Raw genomic sequence first — 21857 nt, 5'->3', positions numbered from 1 at the left:
TTGTTGTTGCCTACATCCTCCTCCTCGGAATCTTCGCTAAGCCGATGAACCTCCACAGAAGTAAAAGTTTGCCTCTCCATAATTTGGGAGTGGAATGAGATATTACACTAGGTGCTGGGAGCAAATTTGTGAGAACCGGCAAACCGCAGTTTAAGCAGCGGGAGGGATAAGAGGAGAACCTTCTCTGCCGAAGTCAACTTCAGAAATGTGTCTACTATTGCCGAGTCAACCTGCTCGTCTCCGATAGCTCCGCCCAGGGGGCGTGGTTTGGGGCTCATGCCTGCCTCTTGGGGGGGTTTCGGGGGGGGATGTGTTAGCCACCAGTGGCGAGTCCGGAAGGTTGAAGCCTCCCTCTCCAGAAACTCTCTTCTCCTCACCTGTTCTCTTCTCCTCTCGGTTGTTCCGAGAGGCACGAGACGGACAGAGAGCTCCGACGAAAATTTTCTTTGGAGTTAGGCTGCCTGGCGTGCTTTGGGTATCGGTCCCCCAATTCTCTCGTATTATAACCAGGTAGCCGAGGAGGGTTTCATGGGATCTGTCAGGTCTCCCTCCAAGGGAGAGGTACAGGAGTTTCACGCATCGGAAACAGTGAGGGTCTTCCTCTTCAGGAGTTACGATTGCCCCGTGTTCTCAGGGAACCGGCGCCGATTCGTTTGGCGAGGATCCCCGAGACAGGACGCGACTCCCAATGAATAACCTTCATCACTTGCAGCCCTTGCAGTTTCCGAGGTGCCGAGAGTGTCAGGGACCGCTGCAGTCCTGGCTTCCGAGGCGTTCTTGACCTGATGAATTCTTTTCTTGAAGGTTAATTCAGGTCGAGACACCAAGCTTCCACCCCTGCCTTGACAGAATATGAATTCTTCTTGCCTCGGAGGGTCTTGCCGACTGCAGTTTTTTGGGCAATTCTCGTGCTAAGAAGAAGGACTTTGTCCCAATTTGGATCTCCGGTTTCGTAAGTCCCAAGTTGGCTCGACCCTTGGAAACGAACCTTTACTTGGTTCTGCCTTTCTCTTTCAGAGATTTGCCAGATACCCCGGTAATCAAGGTTCCCACCAGGGCACTGACTTGTCCTTTGGACAATGGCCAAGAACTTTGGGTCTTAGTCATCTCAACTCGACCTTGAGTTCAAACTAGCCCCCTTCAACTCCTTAGCTAAGAAGTCCTAGGCTTCAGAAGAAGATTGCAACTGCTGATGCCTGGACGAAATGATGCTTATCAAGTCTCTGGAACTGGCAGCGACATTGCCGAGACCTGGGAATGGATTCCTTCAGGAGAAGTATCTATTTCCCTTAGGTCTCGGCAATTCTTTCCATCGAACTTTCATCCCACCACCTCTCCCGTGCTCCCGATTCGGGAAATGCCAGCCAGCTAGAGCTAATTGCCTCGGTACCCTGTCATCTTGCAGAAGCTTCCCCATGGTGGAAAAATGGAAGTCTGCTTCCTTTTCCCCATTCTTTCCTCTTCGATGTATGAGGAAAGAGTTAGGCTAATGCTTGATTGAAGGAACCTTCGAATATGCTTGCATATTTCCCTCATCTCGTGTCTACTTACGGATTCACAGATTGAGGAATAGGCGCACACTGGTAAGACCTTATCTTGAATTTGTGTGACCAAGACGATTAGTACCTTTCGTCACCGTCCTGGGCTCAGGGCAGCCTTTTGGCCGTCCGAGAATTCAGGATGGGTTTTTTCGAGCACTCACTGGTTTCGTTGAACAACAAAACCACAGTAGTGGCATTTGTCGACAAACAGGAGGCAATCGTTTTTCCCCTGTTTCATCTCGACATTTGAAGGTACTCAGTGTTGTTCTGTGCACACTCGACAGCTCAATTAACCAGATGCATTCCTGGTGGGGATGTATTGGTAGGCAAGCCTGGCCTCGGGTTTGAGTGATCGGGATGGAACATGCTGCTCACTCTTTCTTCTGAAGATTCATGCAGAGACTGCTGGACTGAGAAATCCCTACAGTCCTTCTGTTGCCTCCCTGCACACAAGTCTGTAGTGTTTTCTCGCTCCATCATACCAGACCAGGGGCCGCTCTGTTGAGGCATGCTGTCTTTTGGTGAAAACTCGATATCGACGTTTTTTTCCCTCCATATTTGTCCATTTCGCTAGGGGTTCACAAGCATTGCTCACCCCAAGTTACAGACAAATACTTGAAGACTTCGCCTTCATCTGACCTGATTGCCGAGGCATCGAGAAGAATTCCGCTTGACCCATCCTCCGGTGCAGCTACACAAGAAGCGTTCTTGAGGCAGTACATCCCTGTGTGTTCAGGACTGGGAGACTTTCCAGCTTTCCTTGCAAGCACAGGCTTTCTCGCCGAGCAGCAATGGATATAGCTGGATATCCCTTGAAGTCCTCTGCAACACTGTCCCAGGGACTGGATCCGTCTTCGCTGGTGGTGTCGTTGTCGGAACTACTTCTCAGGTCAGAGTTGCTCGTCAAGTCTGGACTTCCTCGTCTTCTCCGCCGAGGGCTGCTTCTCTCCCTTTCATTTGTGAAGAACGTAGGCCCTTGCGACCTAGTCTTCTATCTGAAGTAGCCTTCGTCTCCTCAGTCGAGAGTTAGCTACGGACGAGTAGCTTCTTCAGTCATGCTCTCCCAGGGAACTGTTTCCTGGGTGGCATGACGACTCGTTAGGGTTCCTGTCCGTGCTCTGCACTCGCCCTACAAGAGTCGTCAGATAGAGATATGCCCTCTTTGGTCCATCTCTCATCTTACCTGGCCTTGGCGTGAAAAGATGGAAGAACAGGGATGGGGATCATACCTCGACTCCTTCTCGGATGTCGTAGGTGGACTCCGAATCCATTGGCATCGACTGTCGGGTTCGAGTCCTTCTTGTTCCCATCCTCCTTGGACTTTGTATCGATGATCCAGATCATTTGTTACTTTGTCCTATTGGGAGCTGTGGTACTTTCCGAAAGGTTCGACATTCCTAACCTGGATGTCGTCAACGTTTTCGCTAGTACTGTCTCTCCCAAGGAAGAAGTGTCTAAGGACACATCTTCCTCCTGACTTCATGAAGCAATCAAAGGAGGTACTTGGCAGCTGACGACGACGATACCGGTACCTTTCACCCGATAGCTCACGAAGTCGATGGCTTGGTCCATCCCTCGCATTCTGGAAGAATATGTCGGTACCACAGGTGCTGAAGGCGGTATGTGGTCCCAACAGACTACCTTCACCTCCTTCTACCTCCCGGGATGTTGCACACAAGTCCTTGGACACTTTTTCCTTGGGTCCTGTGGTGGTTGCTCAACAAGTTGTGTAGCTTATCCAGCTCCCCTAAGAGGACAGGTTGCATCTCGCCTATGTTGTGTGTTGGTTGTGATTGGGAGAATGAATGTTGAGTGACTGGCCTCTCTTCTTTCTCCCCCATCCTGGCTCTCTTCCCACGGGCAGGGAAGCGGACATGCCGTTACAAGCTGGACTGAGCGATCGAGGGCAGATAAGCACATAACGGAGCTCCTGTTCTATTTCCGTTCAGGTTAATAGAAGTAACCCCACTCCTTCCTCTTGCAAGGGAGGAAGGAGACCATGTCTATGAGACAAACCCAATGCTTGTATTTGCCTTTGTCATCCGACGTCAAATTCTTCTAGCCTACTTTGCATGAACTGACGTTTCCTCTTTCATGCAAAGGGACCCAGAAAATCTGACAACTGATCTCGTTTCTTAACAACCCGATCTTTTGTCAGAGGCAGTTTTTCCCTTCCTCGCTCTCATGACCAGGAAGGGAAGACAAGGTGGTGAACTCCAGTCAGTTCAGAGAGACTTTATCAGATTCCTCCCTCCAATCAGTGACTCTCCTAATGTAAAGGACCGAGGGGTTTGTATATTGTGTGGGAACAAATAACAATTTTTAAAAAGTAAATTGTATTTTCTAACTATACAAACCAGGTCCTTTACACTTTATGCCCACCTCATGCCACCCCTCAATCTGTACCTGGGCCGAAAGGCAAACTGGAATGTTTACATCCGGGCAGGCGGGTATCCCGCCTACCTGGAGGTAGTTACTGCCTAACCACCTTGCTCAAGAGTTTAACGGCCGTTTCCAGCCTACGCCTGAAAGTAATCCCTAATGTAAAGGACCTCGGGTTTGTATAGTTAGGAAAAATACAATTTACTTTTAAAAATTGTTATTTTATGTTTAAGGAGGAGCAAACAATACTCTGTCTAAATGCTCTGCCCCCTTTTCTGTTAGTTGGTCAAATTAATACACCTAACCTCATCCTGAGTTATTACCTTGCTGGAGGTAATTATTCATTATGAAAATTTTTATGGATGTACTCAGTCTCTAAGATAAGTACAGGCAGGCCCTGTTCATCGGTGGCCTCGGGTATCGGCGATCCGGTTTTACGGTGCTTGTCTAGTGACAACAATAACTGGATTTTTGGTGTTGATACCCACCTAACAGAGGCATCGATCCCCGCTTATCGATGCCAATATTAGTCGATTTCCAGTTATCAGCGATTTTTGGTTATCGTCACGCCACCAGGAATGGAACCCCCGCCGATAACCGGGAACTGCCTGTAATAGCAATGGAAGGGACTCAACATCCAGAGGTTGGCTGTAGGCAGTGGGCTGTGGGCATCCCTGTTATGGACCTGTTTGAGACAAAGGGGAGTCATCTTTTTTGCCAATTTTTTGTTCACCAATGCAAGGTCCTCTAGCTTGGGCAGGGACAACAAGCTGTTCCCTGGTTAGGTTTAGACTGTAATGCCTTTCCTACTCTTGCTAAGTTTCAGGAATTCATCAGTGTATTAAGGCAACTTTGTAAGTTGTCTCTTGGTGTTGATTACCCCAGGTGACCAGGGAAGGCTGGGTTTCCATTTTCTTTCAGTGGACGCAAGCAACTGAGAAATGAAAGGTTTCATCACAATCTCACAAGCTACAGATGACTGCATGGTATGGTCCATGGTTCTGGTGAGCTCAAGGTGGGATCTCGCAATAGTGCTGTTATCAGTGCTGGGAAAGAATGTACTAATCAATTCTGCCAACACCAGTTGTCAGGGCATAAGTCATGGTCCCACATTAAGGGTTTTTTCCAGCACCGATACCTCTGTAAACAGCATGGTTGGATTTCTGTTGTTTCTCAAGCATGAGGATACTTCTTGGTAGCAGCCTTTAAGGCTAAAGGGCCATGTTGGCTTTGGCTATAGGCATGTTTGAGGACAAAGATATCTAGATGTTTTTCAAGGTGTTAAAGTGGAGTTTCCCAGGTCTCTGCTACATACTGAATCTCTATGCGGTTCTTCAGTTCATTATTTTGTTGACATTTGAACTGTTTAGAACAAGCTCCTTGTAAAGAAGTTTCTATGGAAACTTTGGCTATAGGCTTGTTTGAGGACAAATATCTAGATGTTTTCCAAGGTGTTAAAGTGGAGTTTCCCAGGTACATACTGAATCTGTATGCAGTTCTGCAGTTCATTATTTTGTTAACATTTGAACTGTTTAGAACAAGCTCCTTGTAAAGAAGTTTCTATGGAAACTTCAAAGTAGTCTTAGACACAGCTGAAGAGTGAGAGAGCCACAGTCTTAGTCAGATTAGATAGGCTTTGCTAAAGACGAGGCAATCATCATTACCTTATTATGGGCTAATTACGGTTTTGGGCTATGCCCTTACCTATAACAGTATTTTTACCTAGCCTGGAGTCACTAGGGATTGAGGAACTTGACCCCTTCTTGGTCCAGTACTGTCTGTAAGGATTGCTGGAATTGCACTAAAAGGATTCAACCTGATGTAAAGGTTCTGTCTTTTGTGAAAAGGAAACTGGAATGTAATGTCCTTTTCATTAGGTCTTTGGTTAAAGACTTTCATGCTAATTTCTATTCTTAATGGAAAGTAAGCCACTGGACATGTGAGCAGTGACTACAACTTTTAAATTTGAAAATTAAACCTTGGCTAAGATATTGAAGTCACTCAGTGGCATGGTAATCTTGTAAAATATTTACTTTGGTTTATCTTCATGGTGTGGAGATTAAATATGATTATTGCAGAGCAATAACTGGTCTGATTTGTGCAGGGGATATTGGTCATGTAATAAGAAGAGAGGTATAACCAATCAAGAGAGCTAAGAGCATGGCAGTGGTGAGGAGGTGGAGTGTGGGGCATCAGCAGATTAGATGGATGGATGTGGTGAGGTGGGACTGGAAGAAGCAGATGCAAGGAATAGAAATAGATGGAGAAAGTTGACTCGAGTGGCTGACCCTGCTATACAGTGGGATTAATAAGGTCGAAAGAAGATGATTTGTGAAGGGGATATTATGTCCTGAATTGAAGGTAGCCTTTTTTGGTCTACTGCTTTTTAAACCTGGCTTTGGTTTTTGGGAAGTTTAGAGGTATTCAGTGCTGGGTATCAGAAGTATACCTTTTTGTACATTTGTACTTGTTAGTTATCCATCATTGGCTCTGCAGGCTTTTGGCAGAGTAACCCTACCCCTCCTTCTGCTGAATGGGCAGACACCTTCCAAAGAGACCTCAGCTATCTTCATGATGAGGATCTTGTACCCGAGTGATAATCCTCCTAAGGCAGTATTAATAGCCTATGGATTGAATTCACTGGTTAAAACAAATACTTGTTTTGTACAAAATATTTTGTTACCGAGTAGCCTTTAAAGGGTTGGCCAATTTCCACTTTGCCCACCTTTTTCAAACGTGGGAATCAGCTATATAATGGAGAGGTCAGGTTCATTTAAAAAATATAAATGATTTAAGATTTAAGAGATCTTAAATACTTACCTCTCCATTATATAAAATGCCCTACCTACATTCAAAGTGGACAGAAGTAGATTGGTCGGCTGCGAGTGTTTGTACCTATTGGACCCCTGGTAGGGGGTGGGGGAAGTAGGTGGATATTCATATAAAACCGAGTGTTCTTGTTTTTTGTTTCAATCTGTTGAACTACCGCTGAGGTACTGGTATTTAGAAAATAAATCTTAAGTATTTATATTTTTCCCTATTTTTAACAAAAAAAGGCAGAAAACAAAAGTGGAAATACAGTAGAGGTATTATTGTACATATTAAAGCTATTTATGCCTTTTATTGCATAGAAAGTTTAGGGAAAAGTAGGCAAATACTGTATTTTTATTAATCTGAATTTAGAACTGGTTTTAGTGAGGATTCTGTTTGAACTGCCTCTACTTTTGTGGGAGATGAAGTTAAACCATCCCCAAACTCCCTTTAGAAATCATCTCAATGCTACTTATGTAAAAATATTTACTATTAGTCTTTATTTTTCTATGGGTGACTTAATTTGATCCCTAATAAGTCTCAAGGTATGACATTGTATGACTTGATTTGATAGTCGTAGTGGATCTCATAAAGTTAATTACAGCAAAGACACCTTTTTTTTCTTCAGTAAATTCTGACTAAGCGAAACTTGTTTATATATGTATACTGTAGTACTTTTGAAAAACCAAATTTCAATAAATTTTTAAGGCTTATTTCTGTCCATTACACCTTACTCAAGCATACTGCTGAAGGCACACAGGCTGTGTACTTTTAATAAGCAAATGACCATAGATGAAAATAAAAAATAACATAAGTACAAAAATTTAATTTATTTTGGAAACATGTTACACAATAAATTGGTGATTCTTTCAATTATCAAAATATATGTTTGAACCAGCTCAGGAATGCACAAGCCTGACTAAACAATCACAGCCTTCTATTCTTCACATACAATAGCACACAAGTTAGTTAATGACAGCATTTACTATACATCATATCTGTCACTACCTTTTAACAATGTGCACATCATCCCTATCAAGAAAGCCTAAATTTCTGTCATGTTAATTAATGGGTACCTTTTCACATATAAAATAGGTTTCTTCACATTTGTATAATGTTTCTTTTGAATTTAAAATGGTAATATAAAGATTTAAAAAATATTAGTGCAGTCAGGTTGTACAATGTAACTTACAAAATTCAGTATAAAATAAGCTATAAAGGCAAATAGGCTATAATTGTTTTCACTTATTTCTTGATACCGAATTATTTATTTCAATACAATGGCACATATTGAAAGATAAATGACAATTTAATTTTTAAAACAAAAGAAGGTAGTGAATTTAAAGGAATTCATAATAGTTGTAACAATCCTTTAAAAAATGTTATAGTTAGCATTCAAAACAGATCATGTAAACAGACAGGACTAGAAACAAAAATAAATGACAAGATTCTAAAATGCCAAAACTTTAAACTGTACAGGTAATTCTGATACAAGCTAAAAAATATAATTTTCTAAGAGGGAAAAGAGGCAAAAAATAAAACACTTTCTAGGAGGAAAACCCTTGAGAGCCACTAGCATACAGTTTGATTTTTAGACTTAATTTTTTAACAGGTAGAGATCATTGCAAACTCAGAACTGATGCAACCCCTGTGAGGCGTTAAAAGCACTGGTTACTAGTCAGGAAGAGCAATGATGCGAGGTTACAGAATAATTTATCCTTCCGCTATCACATGAAGATAATCTGCAAGGTAAGCAGTGTAGACTAAATTGATTCAGATTTGTGTTAGTTGGGAAACTAAAATTGTTCTAAAAAATTGTTACACAAACTCTATCTTGCCTAATTATTTTGTGCATAATGAGAGAGCACTGCAAGTGTATCTCAAACTGACCAGGAGACAAAGACTGGGATTAGTTGAGACTAAAATTGGTTGAAATAACTAAGATTTCTGAACACATTACAAAAAGATTATGAAACAACTTTTGGGCAATACCCTTGGCATGAATTTCAGGTGTGTGGAAGATAAGATCAATGATATTACTTGTCTCATGATATTTGCTACAAATCATTTTAGATATGGTGTAGTAATTGGCTTGTTTGATCCCTTTGCTAAAGCTATGATAACACAAAGACTTCCAGGTCAGCTAAATTAATGATGGTTACATGCAATGATTATGCAAGCAGCAAAGTTACTTAAACATTGAGAACTGTGCTGTGTTTAGGATATAGGTGGCAATTATGCCGTCTGCTCTGATTTTTCAAGTGTATATGCCATGGTTGTAATGCACTAAGCCCACTTTTTTTCTAGTGTTCAAGACTAACTCACAGCTCACTGAAAATTCTGACCAGTTCTACTTGAATGTAATAAAACACTTAAACCACCAAGTTCATATTTGTATCAAGTTAGAAGGCATATCTCACCCCCAGCAGGTACATACAATGTAGTACAGGCTAGAATAAACCCTCAGTGGTACAGTGTACAGGCTAGAATAAACCCTCAGTGGTACAGTGTACAGGCTAGAATAAACCCTCAGTGGTACAATGTACAGGCCAGAATAAACCCTCAGTGGTACAATGTACAGGCCAGAATAAACCCTCAGTGATACAATGTACAGGCTAGAGTAAACCCTCAGTGGTACAATGTACGGGCTAGAATAGTAAGATAATAGAGTGGATAATACCAGTAATGAAGGAGGCAGCTTATGATTTTGCCATTAGATGATCTTAGCAATATCAAAATTGTGATGTCCAACTTCTTTATCATGCCCTATTTTCACCATTTATTTAAGGACAGATCCTTTTAACAAGTATAAAAGACTCAAGAAATGTGACTTAGTGAGTGAGTGTGGGCTATTGTGGCATTTTTTCCTCTGATACATCTTAGGAGAATGTTTCAGGGTGTTGCTATTGCTATTCAAGACTGTAATTTGAAGAGTGCTGTCTCCAACTTGAAAAGTCTCTTCCATGACAGCAGACTTCATAATGTCTTCCATTAATGAGCATCTAGCAACTGTGAATGCATCACTATCATAGAACCAAAACTACTTTACCGCAGTATTGCCTCATGTAGATTTAATTACAGGCATTGTCTTATCAGACAGTTAATAAATGTGAGAATACTGGCATGGAAGCATTGCAGTGCACAAGAGAAAACATTTATCAAGGTCTGCTGTCAGCTTCCTATCAGTAATGTTAGTAATTGAGACTTTCAAAAATAGGAGAGGTAATCATAAAACTTGCACAACCTTCTATATCTGAGTTTACATGCTGACTCAACCACAAAGTCGAGAAGAACAACTAAGTTTTGACAGCTGCTTTTAATAAAAAAAAAATATAAATATGGCCTACAAAATTGGATGTTAGTTATTTAGCTTTCTGCCACTATTTTTTTAAAACTGTTCAATTGAATATTGGAAGGTCACACCCAGTGAAAAGTTTGTTTATATGAAACAGGAATAAATTTAAAAATCCTATTTCTGTTTAATTTTAAAATTTTGGTAAAGCAACTTTTAAAGGAGTGCAGTTGACGTAAATAGTTTTTATGGCTTCCAGTTACAGAGTTGGAGAATTTAATGTTACATTCTTTATATTGCGTCCTCAAGTAGTTGTTATATGTTCAAGTAAACTGACTCGCCAAGAAGGCGGATGCAGACTTGCATAACTTCTGTATTACTGTTGAAGTGCAGTGGTGGTGGCAAGGAAACTGGTCACCACATATACTCCAGCCCTTCAAATTATTACGATGACTACATATCAGCTACAGTATTTTGATTTTTCTATCTAGGGCTGGTTTTTAAAAATATTTGCTGATTAATCTTTTGAATTACATGAAATGTATAGTTTAGCTTATGGTCTTAGTTACATGGAATTACTGTTAGCTGTGGGATACCTGTTATGTTCCCATGTAAGCTGATAATGAAGTGTCTGGTCCTTTGTACCTGAAGCCTGGTTTTTGGTCATGAACTCAGGGTCCTGTTGATGGCTAGCCTTTTTGTAGCGTATGGACAAACTGCCTTCTATGTTGTACTGAAGCCAAAAGCCCATGCAGTCACTTAACACAGGTATGAAATGCAAATACTGCAAAAATGACTTGGAGAGAATCTTGTCTTAAATGATCATACAGTTCTTTTTAGGTATTAGGCAGACTACTTCCACATCAAGGTATCTCTTGAAGTGAAGAAGTCTATTTCTTATTTTGCTGAATATGCTTAAAACTATTGAAATGGAAAATCCCTTTTGTAAGAATGTTATAGCACCATCGATATTGGTCAGAAATCGTACTGCAGATGTTCAAGAATTACTGAGTTCAGACAAAAAAGAACCAGTGACTATATGATAAAGTGGCAAAACAAATCATGGCTGATCCAGAAGCTTGGTTGAAAGATTTAGTTCGCAAAGGTAGAGCTGTTTTTCAGAAGTGCCAGATCAGTGTAACACTCCATTAAAGTTAATTTTACTCCTATACTTAACCTTAACGTGGCTGTTGATTATATCCATTTAACATGAATTAACAAGGGAATGCAAAGCCCCTCCATAACAAACAGCTTGGGTGTACCTCACAACAATCTGCACACCTTAGGAAGTAAAGGCCATTTAAAGACTATTTTATTGTCTTCCAAAGCAAAAAACCACTCGATTGTTACACAATTCTATCCCACCATACGTACACAAGATCTCTGATGTGGGTCTCCATGCATCCATCAAGAAGGGTCTCCGTGTATCCATCAAGAAGTACTCAACTGAATGCAAACCTTGATTGCTGCAAGTTTCTATACAGAATGACCAGTTTTTGCTAGTTGTGTGTTGGACAATAGCATGCTATTGTTGAAGACATCAAAACTGTCTATCACTGTATTTAAATATACAATAGGACACTTACTGCTGGTGGTTACAGAGATACTTCTGCTTGCAGTGTTTATACTCGTATATCACATTGTCTTTTGTTCAGTCTCCTTCATGCACAGCTGACCAAATGCTGGGAAGCTGAAGCAGTTGTTATTGCATCTTGTACCTTTTGCCAAGCACAAGAAATTTGTACCTTTTGCAAAGCACGAGAAGTTGGTACCTACTGCCAGGCATGAAACTTCTCCAGTAACATTCATTGTCTTTGAAAACACAGCAAGTCTAAAATATGCACTGCATATATGAGTAACAAGTAAATCCTCACATTTGATGACCATGACACCAAGCAGTTTCTAGAAATGCCTATGGCAACAGCAACTATGGTAAAGGTCACTGTTCCTGATCTGGTGAATCCTTAATCTTACATCATTGACTAACTACTAAACACCATTCTTAAACCAAAATTTGCTGGCTATAGTAGATTGTCATGTCTTCCTCTTGTAAAAGGGTTGTCACTTTGTCGTGAAGCAGATTCTGCCATGCCCAGTCCCGAATCTTTTCTTCTACTCCATTTGAGTCAAGATGCAATGGTAGCAGGAAGTTGCATGTACTGATACCATGGAATTATGCAGCTAATGCTGTTCAGCCCTGCTATCATTCATTCCCCTATAAAATCAGATGTTAATATGACTCATAGCTGAAATGACGACAACAATGACATCCTCTCTTATCACTGTTCAATACTGAGGATGTTTGTATCTACCCAAGAAAGATCATAGGCTTGCTTGGTACTTCATTGCAATACCTATGTTCTTGAACATCTGGAGTGGAGAAGAGTGACATCCTCAGTTAAATATAGGCAACCAAATTATCATGAAGCATATAAGGTTTTGTTCTTTTGTTCCAGTCATGTTGATTATTCCATGGAAGGCTGTTCTTCTAGCTTCTCATTTATCCAGACATCTCTTAGCAATGACAAAGGAATATGGTTTGTTCTTTTCTTCAGACCCTTCCTTACAATTTAGAAAAGGATCAAAGCTATTAGTTTCTTTCAGGAAAGGATGCTGGAATATGCTAATAAATCAATCTTTTCCATGAAAACATGCCATGAAGTTTTTCTTTCTTGATTCAGTCACCTGGAGATTGACTCTTCTTCGTCCACTACATCTGCTGTTTTGCCTCTTGTTGGTAAAGAAAGGGGATGAAGACTAACTGCCATGTCTAATGCTTAATTCTTCATCTTTACACAGGGTTGTCTTTGATTGGCCACTTAAAAACTGAAAAAACATTTTGGAATTGCTGTCCAGTTCATGGTCACAACATACAGCACGCCTCCAGTCACAACACTGTTAATCTTATTCTCAAGTAGCTGGGTCCCTCCCTTTTGTCCATGCCTGGCTCCCTCATTAGGACTACAACCACCTCTCTTGACTGTGTTTTTCATCAAAACTTGATCTGATCTGCTGTGCTTCTCCATTTGGGTTCCCTTTCATCAAGTTTTTTAAACCAAGTGCAAAGACTGTTGGACAGCTGATGGAAATGTTATCTCTTAACTGGAACTGTCTGAAAAGTTCTCTACATTTAAATCATTCTTCTTAAACGGTCTAGCTCCCAAATGGAGATTCCCCCACCAGCTCCTTGGTTTCCGATGGTTCCAGCATTTCTCTAGGCTGAAGTCACTGAAGAAAGACTCCTGAAACACTAGAGTGCCATGGTATTTGTGCTATTTCTTAGCAGTTTGCATATAATTGTGTTCACCACACTTTCATTGCATCATAATCTTAGCATGGTAAAATGATGGCAACTGTCAAGTGGTGTGGTCTGTCATTCTACAGAACACATGTCAGTATATGAGCAACTATGCACTGCACAGGGAATGCCATAGGGAGGAATTATACTTTAAATTTTCACTCATTAAAATCAAGGCTGACATGGCAAAATACAGAAAAAAATCCATTCATGTCAAACTTAGGCCAGAAATTTAAAGCCAACTGTGACTACCAGTGTGGTGTAAAAGAAAAATAACATACAAGAACACCAGAAGAGATAGTCATGCTGAAGCCAGTCTTGGTGCTTCAGCAGCATAGCTTGTTCTTGGTTTGATTGCAAAATTATCCTTTTAAAAACTTGCAATTTGGAAAGGGCTCCTTTCTCTATTTGGTTAGAGGCTAAATGCAGTAGAATAGGTTATGTACTTGACATATTTGAGCATGAGCAAAATGCATGTCAGGTTATCTGCCACCTCCTTCACCACAAATCACTAATGGTATTCCAAACCAACAGTGAAAAATGTGTTCTGTCATCATTAATTAAAGCAGTAAGAATCTTAAATAAGAATTCTTGAATTTACAAATGCTAGCATTATAAGGAGTTACATAATATATTTAACATCCCTAGTACATTATGTCCTTACAAAACTACCAACACAAACCTTGGAAGCAAACTGAAAGTGCACATATTTTTAAATGTACTCAATATTTTTAAATGTATGCACCTGGAAGATAAGACTTACAAGAAAAGCTGATGAAAGAATAAACAGATCAGTCCTATAAGGAAGTGTAAGAAATGTATATTGCGATATTAAATAAAAACTAAAGTTTAGCCTACTGACATAGCCACATACATCTGTTCCTACATGTTAGTAATCATCAGTAGGTGTATTAGTAATTTTTGCAACTACAAAGCTTCCTACCTGCTTTATGTAATAAAATACTGAACAATACCTTACCAATCAACCTTTCATACACATTTTCAAACATTTCCTGGCATTAAACCTTAGCAGGAGGAAGATATTTAATAACTTTGAATATACAAATACTTTTATTTTATGTATAAAACTCTAGATATACAAATAAAGACTTTTATTTAATTAAAATTAAAGAAATGAAGGTAAAGAATGACAGTGCATGGGAATTGCAAAATACAGTACTGTATATAGGTTGCATTACACTCACTATGACTACAGCAACCTTCATTATAATGCAAAACTTCTAATACTCTTTGGCAGGCTGACTTTTCAAATTCTTTGAAACAGAATTGATTTCTATTCTTATGCACTGTTATGACTCTTCAGTATTCAAACTCTAAAATTCTAATATTCCAGAAAAATCCTGTTACAAACCCTAGGCTACTTTTAGTAAAATGAAAAATCCTAAGACTGTAACTCACCTATTAATTTCTAGGAGTCTGTGAACCGAGTGTACCATCAAAACTACAACAAAAATGCATAATGCATAAGTCCCTAGGAAGACAAACTTACAATAAAAACATGTCTTGAAGTGACCTGGATACAAAAGGTACCTGACTAACAACACAAATATGTACGCCAACCTCTTTCCTAACCTTAGTAAGTATTCAATTTGCTATTTCAGGTTTGCATTTGCTGTGTAAGTGCATAGATCTGCTGAGTAAGAATGGAATTTCTGTGCCGCAAAACCTGTAGGAGATCTGCCTGGCGCTCAAGAACCCATTCAAGATTGCTTGGTCCTCTGTGAAAAAATAAAAAGTATTAAGACAGTTTTTATATTTTAAGTCATGTTCTAAATACCTGCTCAATAAACTAAGAATAGCTATGATTAGAATATTTACAGGATGGTTGTCATATAACAAAAATGTCATATACAATTAAGACTAGAAAGGTAACATGTTTCAAATATCTTAACAGCTGTTATGGCAATGTTTTGCCATAGAAAGGTAACATGTTTCAAATATCTTAACAGCTGTTATGGCAAATAATTCTGCCAATGTTTTGCCCACAAAATGCCAATGAAACTACTTAATGCAAAAAGCTAATATTTCAAAACGTATGTTTATGGTAAAGAATACTGTGCCTAAACAAAATTTTCTGAACCATAGCATACTTCTTAGTTTATATTAAATCACATTCCAGATATTGATATAAATGTTCAGAATAAAAATAAGCATTAATCTTCCAAAGGCATCGGCAACAAAATGTCTTAAATTTTTCAATACCTTCTGGTGATAAGCAATTTCATAATCTAAAACTATCTAACAGAATTGGCAACAACTCCTGAAACAAAATTCTTATTACATGAAGATAGATTTCAAGACATAGTAGAGAGTAGCTTTGTTGTAAATCCCATGTAACAAAGTGATTTAACTCAAATTTCCTTCAAGAACTCTGTTAGTAGAGGTTTCCTCCTGCCTAACGAATTTTTGTGAACTAGAAGAAAAAAGGTGTAACCCTAGGAGACTATTTATCCATCTTTTGGGGGGGGGGTAACCTCACTTACAATACTTATACACCCATCTCTTTCAATGCAACCTCACTTGCATCCTTAGGGTCCAAAGTAATGAAAAATCCTAGCTTCAACTGAATTTGGCTCTAACCAGATGGTAAAATTTTGATACAATACCCAAACTATGATAAATTCTGTTACCCTAAATAACAGCTGAAAATGGATCCAAACTTCAAGATCTAAATAAACACCCAAACCATACAAAGTCTCGGGCATGAATGAAGAGTCAAGCTTATATTAGTAACCAGTGTTGGCAGGACAAAAAAAAAAAATATATTTCATCCATATATCAATATATCATCCAAACTTCTATTAACCATTTTCTTCACAAAATTCACTAGGTACTGATTTATTACTTCATGTAAGAGTTTATCTTTGACAAATTGTGTATCCAATTACTGTAACATAATTTGGTAACAACCTGTAATGGTATGTAAATTTCCAAATGTAAATTTGCAACAAATGTCTAATATTTAGTTTAATGAGTAGCTTCTTTCACCACTAATTACTACTATTTTTTTAATTAATAAATAAATACAACACTCACCTATCCTAACCTGTACCACACAAGGAGCCCTAGCTGAATTAATAATGGGAACGACTCATATTTTTTTTTTACTTCAAAAGAGTGGTATCTCTCATATTCAAAATTTTTCCTTGGTCTCTAATTGCATGAAAAAAGGTAAATTGCTAAAGTATTTAAGTAGCAGCAGCAAAATCACACTTACCTTACTCCTACATATGAATCAGGACGTGTGAACCTGAATGTAAGGTCTTCAGCTAATGTGTCGGGTGGTAATCCAGCACCATTGAATCGTACAACTTCAACTGGAAGTTTAAGTGAATTATTTTAGAATAATGTAAGACTCATTTAGGAAAATTCTTGACATACACTGTTTTGTTTACTTGGAATTTCTTAGACAACTTTGCATAATTGAAGACTCATTTAAGGAAATTCTTGACATCTACTGTTTTGTTTACTTGGAATTTCTTAAACAACTTTACATATTTAAAGAGTGAGATTAACAATACCCAATCTTCATACCTCAGAAAACAGCACATAGTGTAATTACTTCTTAAACCAAATAACTATTGCACAGTTGCAACTTTTGTCTCGGGTCTGAAAAAAGAATCTGAATTTACTGTAGGGCTTGAATAATGATCACAAAATTTTTTTTTTAGTATCTGAGATAGTATCTATGTTCAAATGGTGAATGAGCCTTATAAATTACCAGTTATTTTTCATAAATTACCAGCTATTTTTCATACCTATAACAAGGCCAAGTTCCCTGCAGGTTCAATGCAGATGCATAAACTCCTGCATTTTATTTTATTGTTTCTTCCCACATAGCTGTATTATTTCTTAAAACTCACCTAAATTCATCTTAACAAATCCTTTGGAAGTTTAGAAATGTGACAATGGTTTCTTTCACACCATACTTATAAGTCAATATAGTCCACAGGAGAAAAGAGAATAAGATACTCTAATAGTGCAATAATTTCGCCTTCCACCAGGCCTCTTCAAGAGCTTTATTACAACTAAACAGAACTCGGAAGTCTATAACAAAAACACCAAATTACTTTGGTCTCCAGTTTATTTCCACTGCAGTTGCCACTAAAGCAGCAATGCAGGTAATAAAGGTGCTGGGACTGTATGCATATTCAGGGTTGTGAAATGTCTCACTTGTACAGCCCTGAGAGTTGAAAAAGATATGCATCACATTCTATTAGAATTGTCTTAGAGCTTTTAATTATTTTCCAAATACCTACATACTGTAATGCTGATTCTATAAAATTTATTGGATCTCACTAGAAAAAATTACCATTCAACCCTAGACTTGTTCTCTTTTGGTGTCCCTACCTTTATGATCCACGCTCAATACTTCGTTAATTTTTTTTTTCTTGCCACAAATGACTATCGGTGATAATCTTCCAAAGAACAAATCACAATTAAATCTATAACTTTTCTAAATAAGTACATTGTGCCTTTCATGGCTTGCTGTGGACAGTTCTAAAAGTTCTTAAAAAAGTTCCTTTGAAGCTAGCTACACTGCTTCCGATTTGGATTTTTCATCTTTTTCCTCTGGTCTCTTCTCTCCTAACTATCCAAATGCTTCAACTCTGCCTTGCTACAGTTTTTACCCATCATTTAGAAGCAAATCCTTCGAGTTGTCTCTATTGTCACAATACAGACTTGGTGGTCTCATTAAACTACTTTATATAAATTAACTTTTTATCATGACTCATTCAAGCCAAACATTGCTTCAGCTTGATTAAAAAAAAAAGATTAGTTCCAGGCAAAACCTTTCATAAGCTATACCTAGTGTAAATCTAAAAATGTGCTTACCAATGTGTTTGATGACAAATGGGATGGCAAGGATCACTTCTAAAATGAAGAATATCTGCTGATAATTAACAGAAGACAGGGATACGTTTAAACTGCAACGTGCTGTACTTTCATCGACACAGTAATCTTTCACAAGGCTTCCCAATATTATCAGAAAAACATTCCCTGAAAAGAAATATAAGAAGGTTACAATAATCAATGCTATAAATTAATAAAAACTACATCAAAGAAAATGAAACCAATAAAACTACCACCTATAGATAATGTACTCCCGTTAGTGATTATACTGTATACCATTTCTAAAATCCATTATAATCATTAAATGGCAGAATACATAGAATAATGAACCTAATAGTAATAAATTTAAGACAAACCGAGCCCAGTGTTGGAATGTGGACTAAATCATATCAATAGGAATGATACACACAAGTAATTTTGACTCTATAGAACTGGTCACTTGTTTGACATATGGATCCCTATAAGTACAGAATGTTTGAAAACTAATGAATTAGAGAAATTTTTTAATAATCTCCATCATTATCAGTTGACCAAATTATAAGAATCAGAAAAAGCTGTAATTTAATTAATAAAATCTACACTTTATCAGTAATAAAGAAAAATCCTTTAAGCCAGTGTTTTAGTTAAATTACTTAATGGTAAAAATCTTTATCATGTAAATAAATACATGGCAAGGAGGGCGAAAAGGTTAACATTTCTGGAAATTGAGTCCGAGAAGGATCTCGTTGGTGTTTACAACAACAGATACAAGAAAGAGAGGCCTGTTACCAGGGCATATCTCATACACACACCATGAGCAATAATGCTAGTCTTAAAGTAGTAGACAAAACAGTAATAACCAAGATACATAACAAAGAAAAACTAAACATGAAGATTTTCAAACCAATGTCCTACACTACCACTTGAAGCAAAGATTTTCCAAAGGCACACAGAGCTCAAAAGTTAAGTATATCTTAGTTTTCACAGTTAATGTTCACTAAATTACTGCAAAAGCATTTCTCTAATTAAAATAATTATTACAAGTACTTTTTTTCCTTTACGAACAACTTCATGCACAGTATGCCTTACCTCCGAAAATCATACATCAGAAAATATCTTAAAATTTTCTTCTACGGTTATAAATTCATAAAACGCTAGGGAAAACTCTGTCCTGGAAGTAACTGAAACTTTTGTACAAAACAAAGATTCCTGTAAAAAAAATTCTGAGACTCACTTGGCATCACTCAATACAATTCTTCCTGCTCAATTGTGAAGGGTTTAAATAGTGAATTATAACACCCATAAAAAAACAAATAAGACACTCAAACTTAGATGGAATTTGAATTCCAAAACTCTCAACATTTATCCTGAAATCAAATTCTCAAATGCAAAAATATTTTCAAGACTTCCAATCAGCATGCTACCACAACCTTGTCTTCATTTCCAATTTCCCTTTTCCCTCCCAGATGTTAATTTTAACAATATACAGTAGTCTATGTGGTGGCAATCTGTAGCATAATTCATTTATGGAAAATACTGCATGCGTTATTATATATACTGTATATTAAACAGTTGAGAATACTGTATATTAACAATCATATATATTAATATATATATATATATATATATATATATATATATATATATATATATATATATATATATATATATTAGTGACCATCTTATTTGTTCCTTTGAACCCACCCCATTAACAGAGCCTTTTCGTATAAAGTAGCTTACAGTCAGGGTCATCATTTCAGATTTTTGTTGGGGGGGCAAAGGCAATTTGGCGAGCGAAGCGAGCCTAATCACCTGGGGTTTTTTTGATTTTGAGCTATTTTATGTGCTTTTTGAAGCACATAAAATAGATAGAAAGATATAACTTAATGTGATGACACATTTGAATTTCGGTAGGAATAATGGAAAACCAGCTGCTGTTACTTCTTAGGGCTTGGTGGGGTGAGGGGGAGGGGAGCAGTTGCCCCCCCAGCCCCGCTAAATGACACCCCTGCTTACAGTATTAAAATTTATGACTGGTACAGGACTCAGCTTCGAAATCTGGTTAGCTAAAAGTAGTGCATGTGGACCTGAGCAGATGCTGTGAGGAATCTTTAGTATCACCTACTGTGCGCTGCATAGTGTGTGTGGTATGATCTTGGAAGTCCAATTAGTGTAATTGGTCAATGTTAAAAATAATAACTTGAACAAGAAATACACAATCACATAAACAGTAGATATACATAATAAAACTTACTTTGTTAAATCGTGAATAATAAACTGAAAAACACTGCATTGAGGGTGGCATCACGAACAAGCCAAATAATACAGTTAGTTATAAGGACAGTGCTGAATTACACTGGTACATGTAATTTTACTATAATAATTTCAAATTTTGCCATAATAATTTCAAAGTCATCTCACCTCCACTAAGGATATAAAATGTAATTCTGTGGAGATGACGAGTAGCATTGTAGAAATCATGATAACCAAGAATCCGAGAATTTTTGTGCTCTGCCTTCACATACCATGTGATGATCTGGAAAAAAATCACAATAATTACAACAAATATTACATCTTTAGCTACCATCAATGTCAAATGGATATTCTTAAGAAATTTTCTTATTGACATACTGTACACAACTCAATTTTCTTAGAAATCCAACCCTTGTCTCCAAGCATTCAAGTGGGCAAAAATTTCATTGGCGACTGTGGCTGCTTAAGAAAATAGATGCATATTAAAACCAAGTACATTATACGATAACCCTTTACTGATTAAATCCTCTTTGCCGCAATCATCAGCATATCAGTATCGTCAGTTTTTCACTAGGAATATTCATCAGTAGAGCTTTGCTTCAAGCTATATATTTCCCTTTTCTTTTCATTTTTCAAGAGCAGAGCTGATGGAAAAGGCAACCTACAGCCTTTGTATAACCAAAGCCCAAACAACACAAGATGCAGAAAAAAAGCACATATAAGTGACAGACCTCTTCTTAACCCTTTGAGATACTGGGGGATCCATATTTTTCTTTACCTTTCATAAATATAAAGCAAAAATTATGATAAATTTAATTTTCAATGATATGTACAGTTATCACAAAAAACTTTGAATGCATGACAAAATGAGTTAAATTTTTAAAAATATTTCTGGCAGAAGCAAATTAAGCTTCCTCTTCTATCGTACACCTCGCATCACCATGGGTCTGGGAGTAGCAAGGGTCTTCTCATCTAGATGAAAAATGTTGGATATGGAGTCAGATGTTTGTGTGCTTGCTCCTGCACCACCCTCGTAATTTTCATGTGCTATGTTTCGCACTCCTGCACACTTAACAATTAAGCATGCCTAAGACAGAGATTGTTGCATTATGGATAAGCCAGAAGTCTATGACAGACATAACCAAACAAATGGCATCTCAAAAAGTAAGGTTTCCATGTGGTGCCAGTGCTGACACGAATGACTTGGAAACAGCACTGCAATATAAAAAAGGTTCTGGAAGATTAAAAAATACAACGGAAACCACAGAGAACCTTGTCAAAAGGACTGTTACTATCTCGAAAGAACTTAGATCCCCTCTCACGTTCCTGAAAAGAGGCCTCTCCTTTCAGAAGCAATGGCTTCAAAGACTTTCGCCTTCTCCATAATGTGACAATCTTTTTCTTCACAAATGAGGGGGATTTCTTA

At 38.1% G+C, this 21857-nt stretch overlaps 1 protein-coding gene across 2 annotated transcripts in view; it reads right to left on the bottom strand.

Moving 5' to 3' along the window:
* Positions 1 to 7545: 7545 nt before the first annotated feature.
* LOC136835005 (transmembrane protein 192) overlaps positions 7546 to 21857 on the bottom strand; it is a 209047-nt gene continuing 194735 nt past the window's right edge. Inside the window, exons 4-8 of one of the 2 annotated variants that reach the window (XM_067098017.1) lie at positions 20600 to 20714; positions 18182 to 18346; positions 16563 to 16662; positions 14918 to 15063; positions 7546 to 8476 (exon numbers count right to left, since the gene is read on the bottom strand). In XM_067098017.1, coding sequence (XP_066954118.1) covers positions 14943 to 15063; positions 16563 to 16662; positions 18182 to 18346; positions 20600 to 20714 — 501 coding nt within the window. In that variant the 3' untranslated portion in view covers positions 7546 to 8476; positions 14918 to 14942. Of the gene's footprint in view, positions 15064 to 16562; positions 16663 to 18181; positions 18347 to 20599; positions 20715 to 21857 lie in introns of both variants that reach the window. The other variant, XM_067098015.1, reaches the window with a different exon arrangement.

This window comes from Macrobrachium rosenbergii, chromosome 54, assembly GCF_040412425.1.
Source record: "Macrobrachium rosenbergii isolate ZJJX-2024 chromosome 54, ASM4041242v1, whole genome shotgun sequence".
In the NCBI taxonomy this organism is placed as follows: Eukaryota; Metazoa; Arthropoda; class Malacostraca; order Decapoda; family Palaemonidae; genus Macrobrachium; species Macrobrachium rosenbergii.
This window is presented reverse-complemented; position numbering and strand designations above follow the sequence as displayed.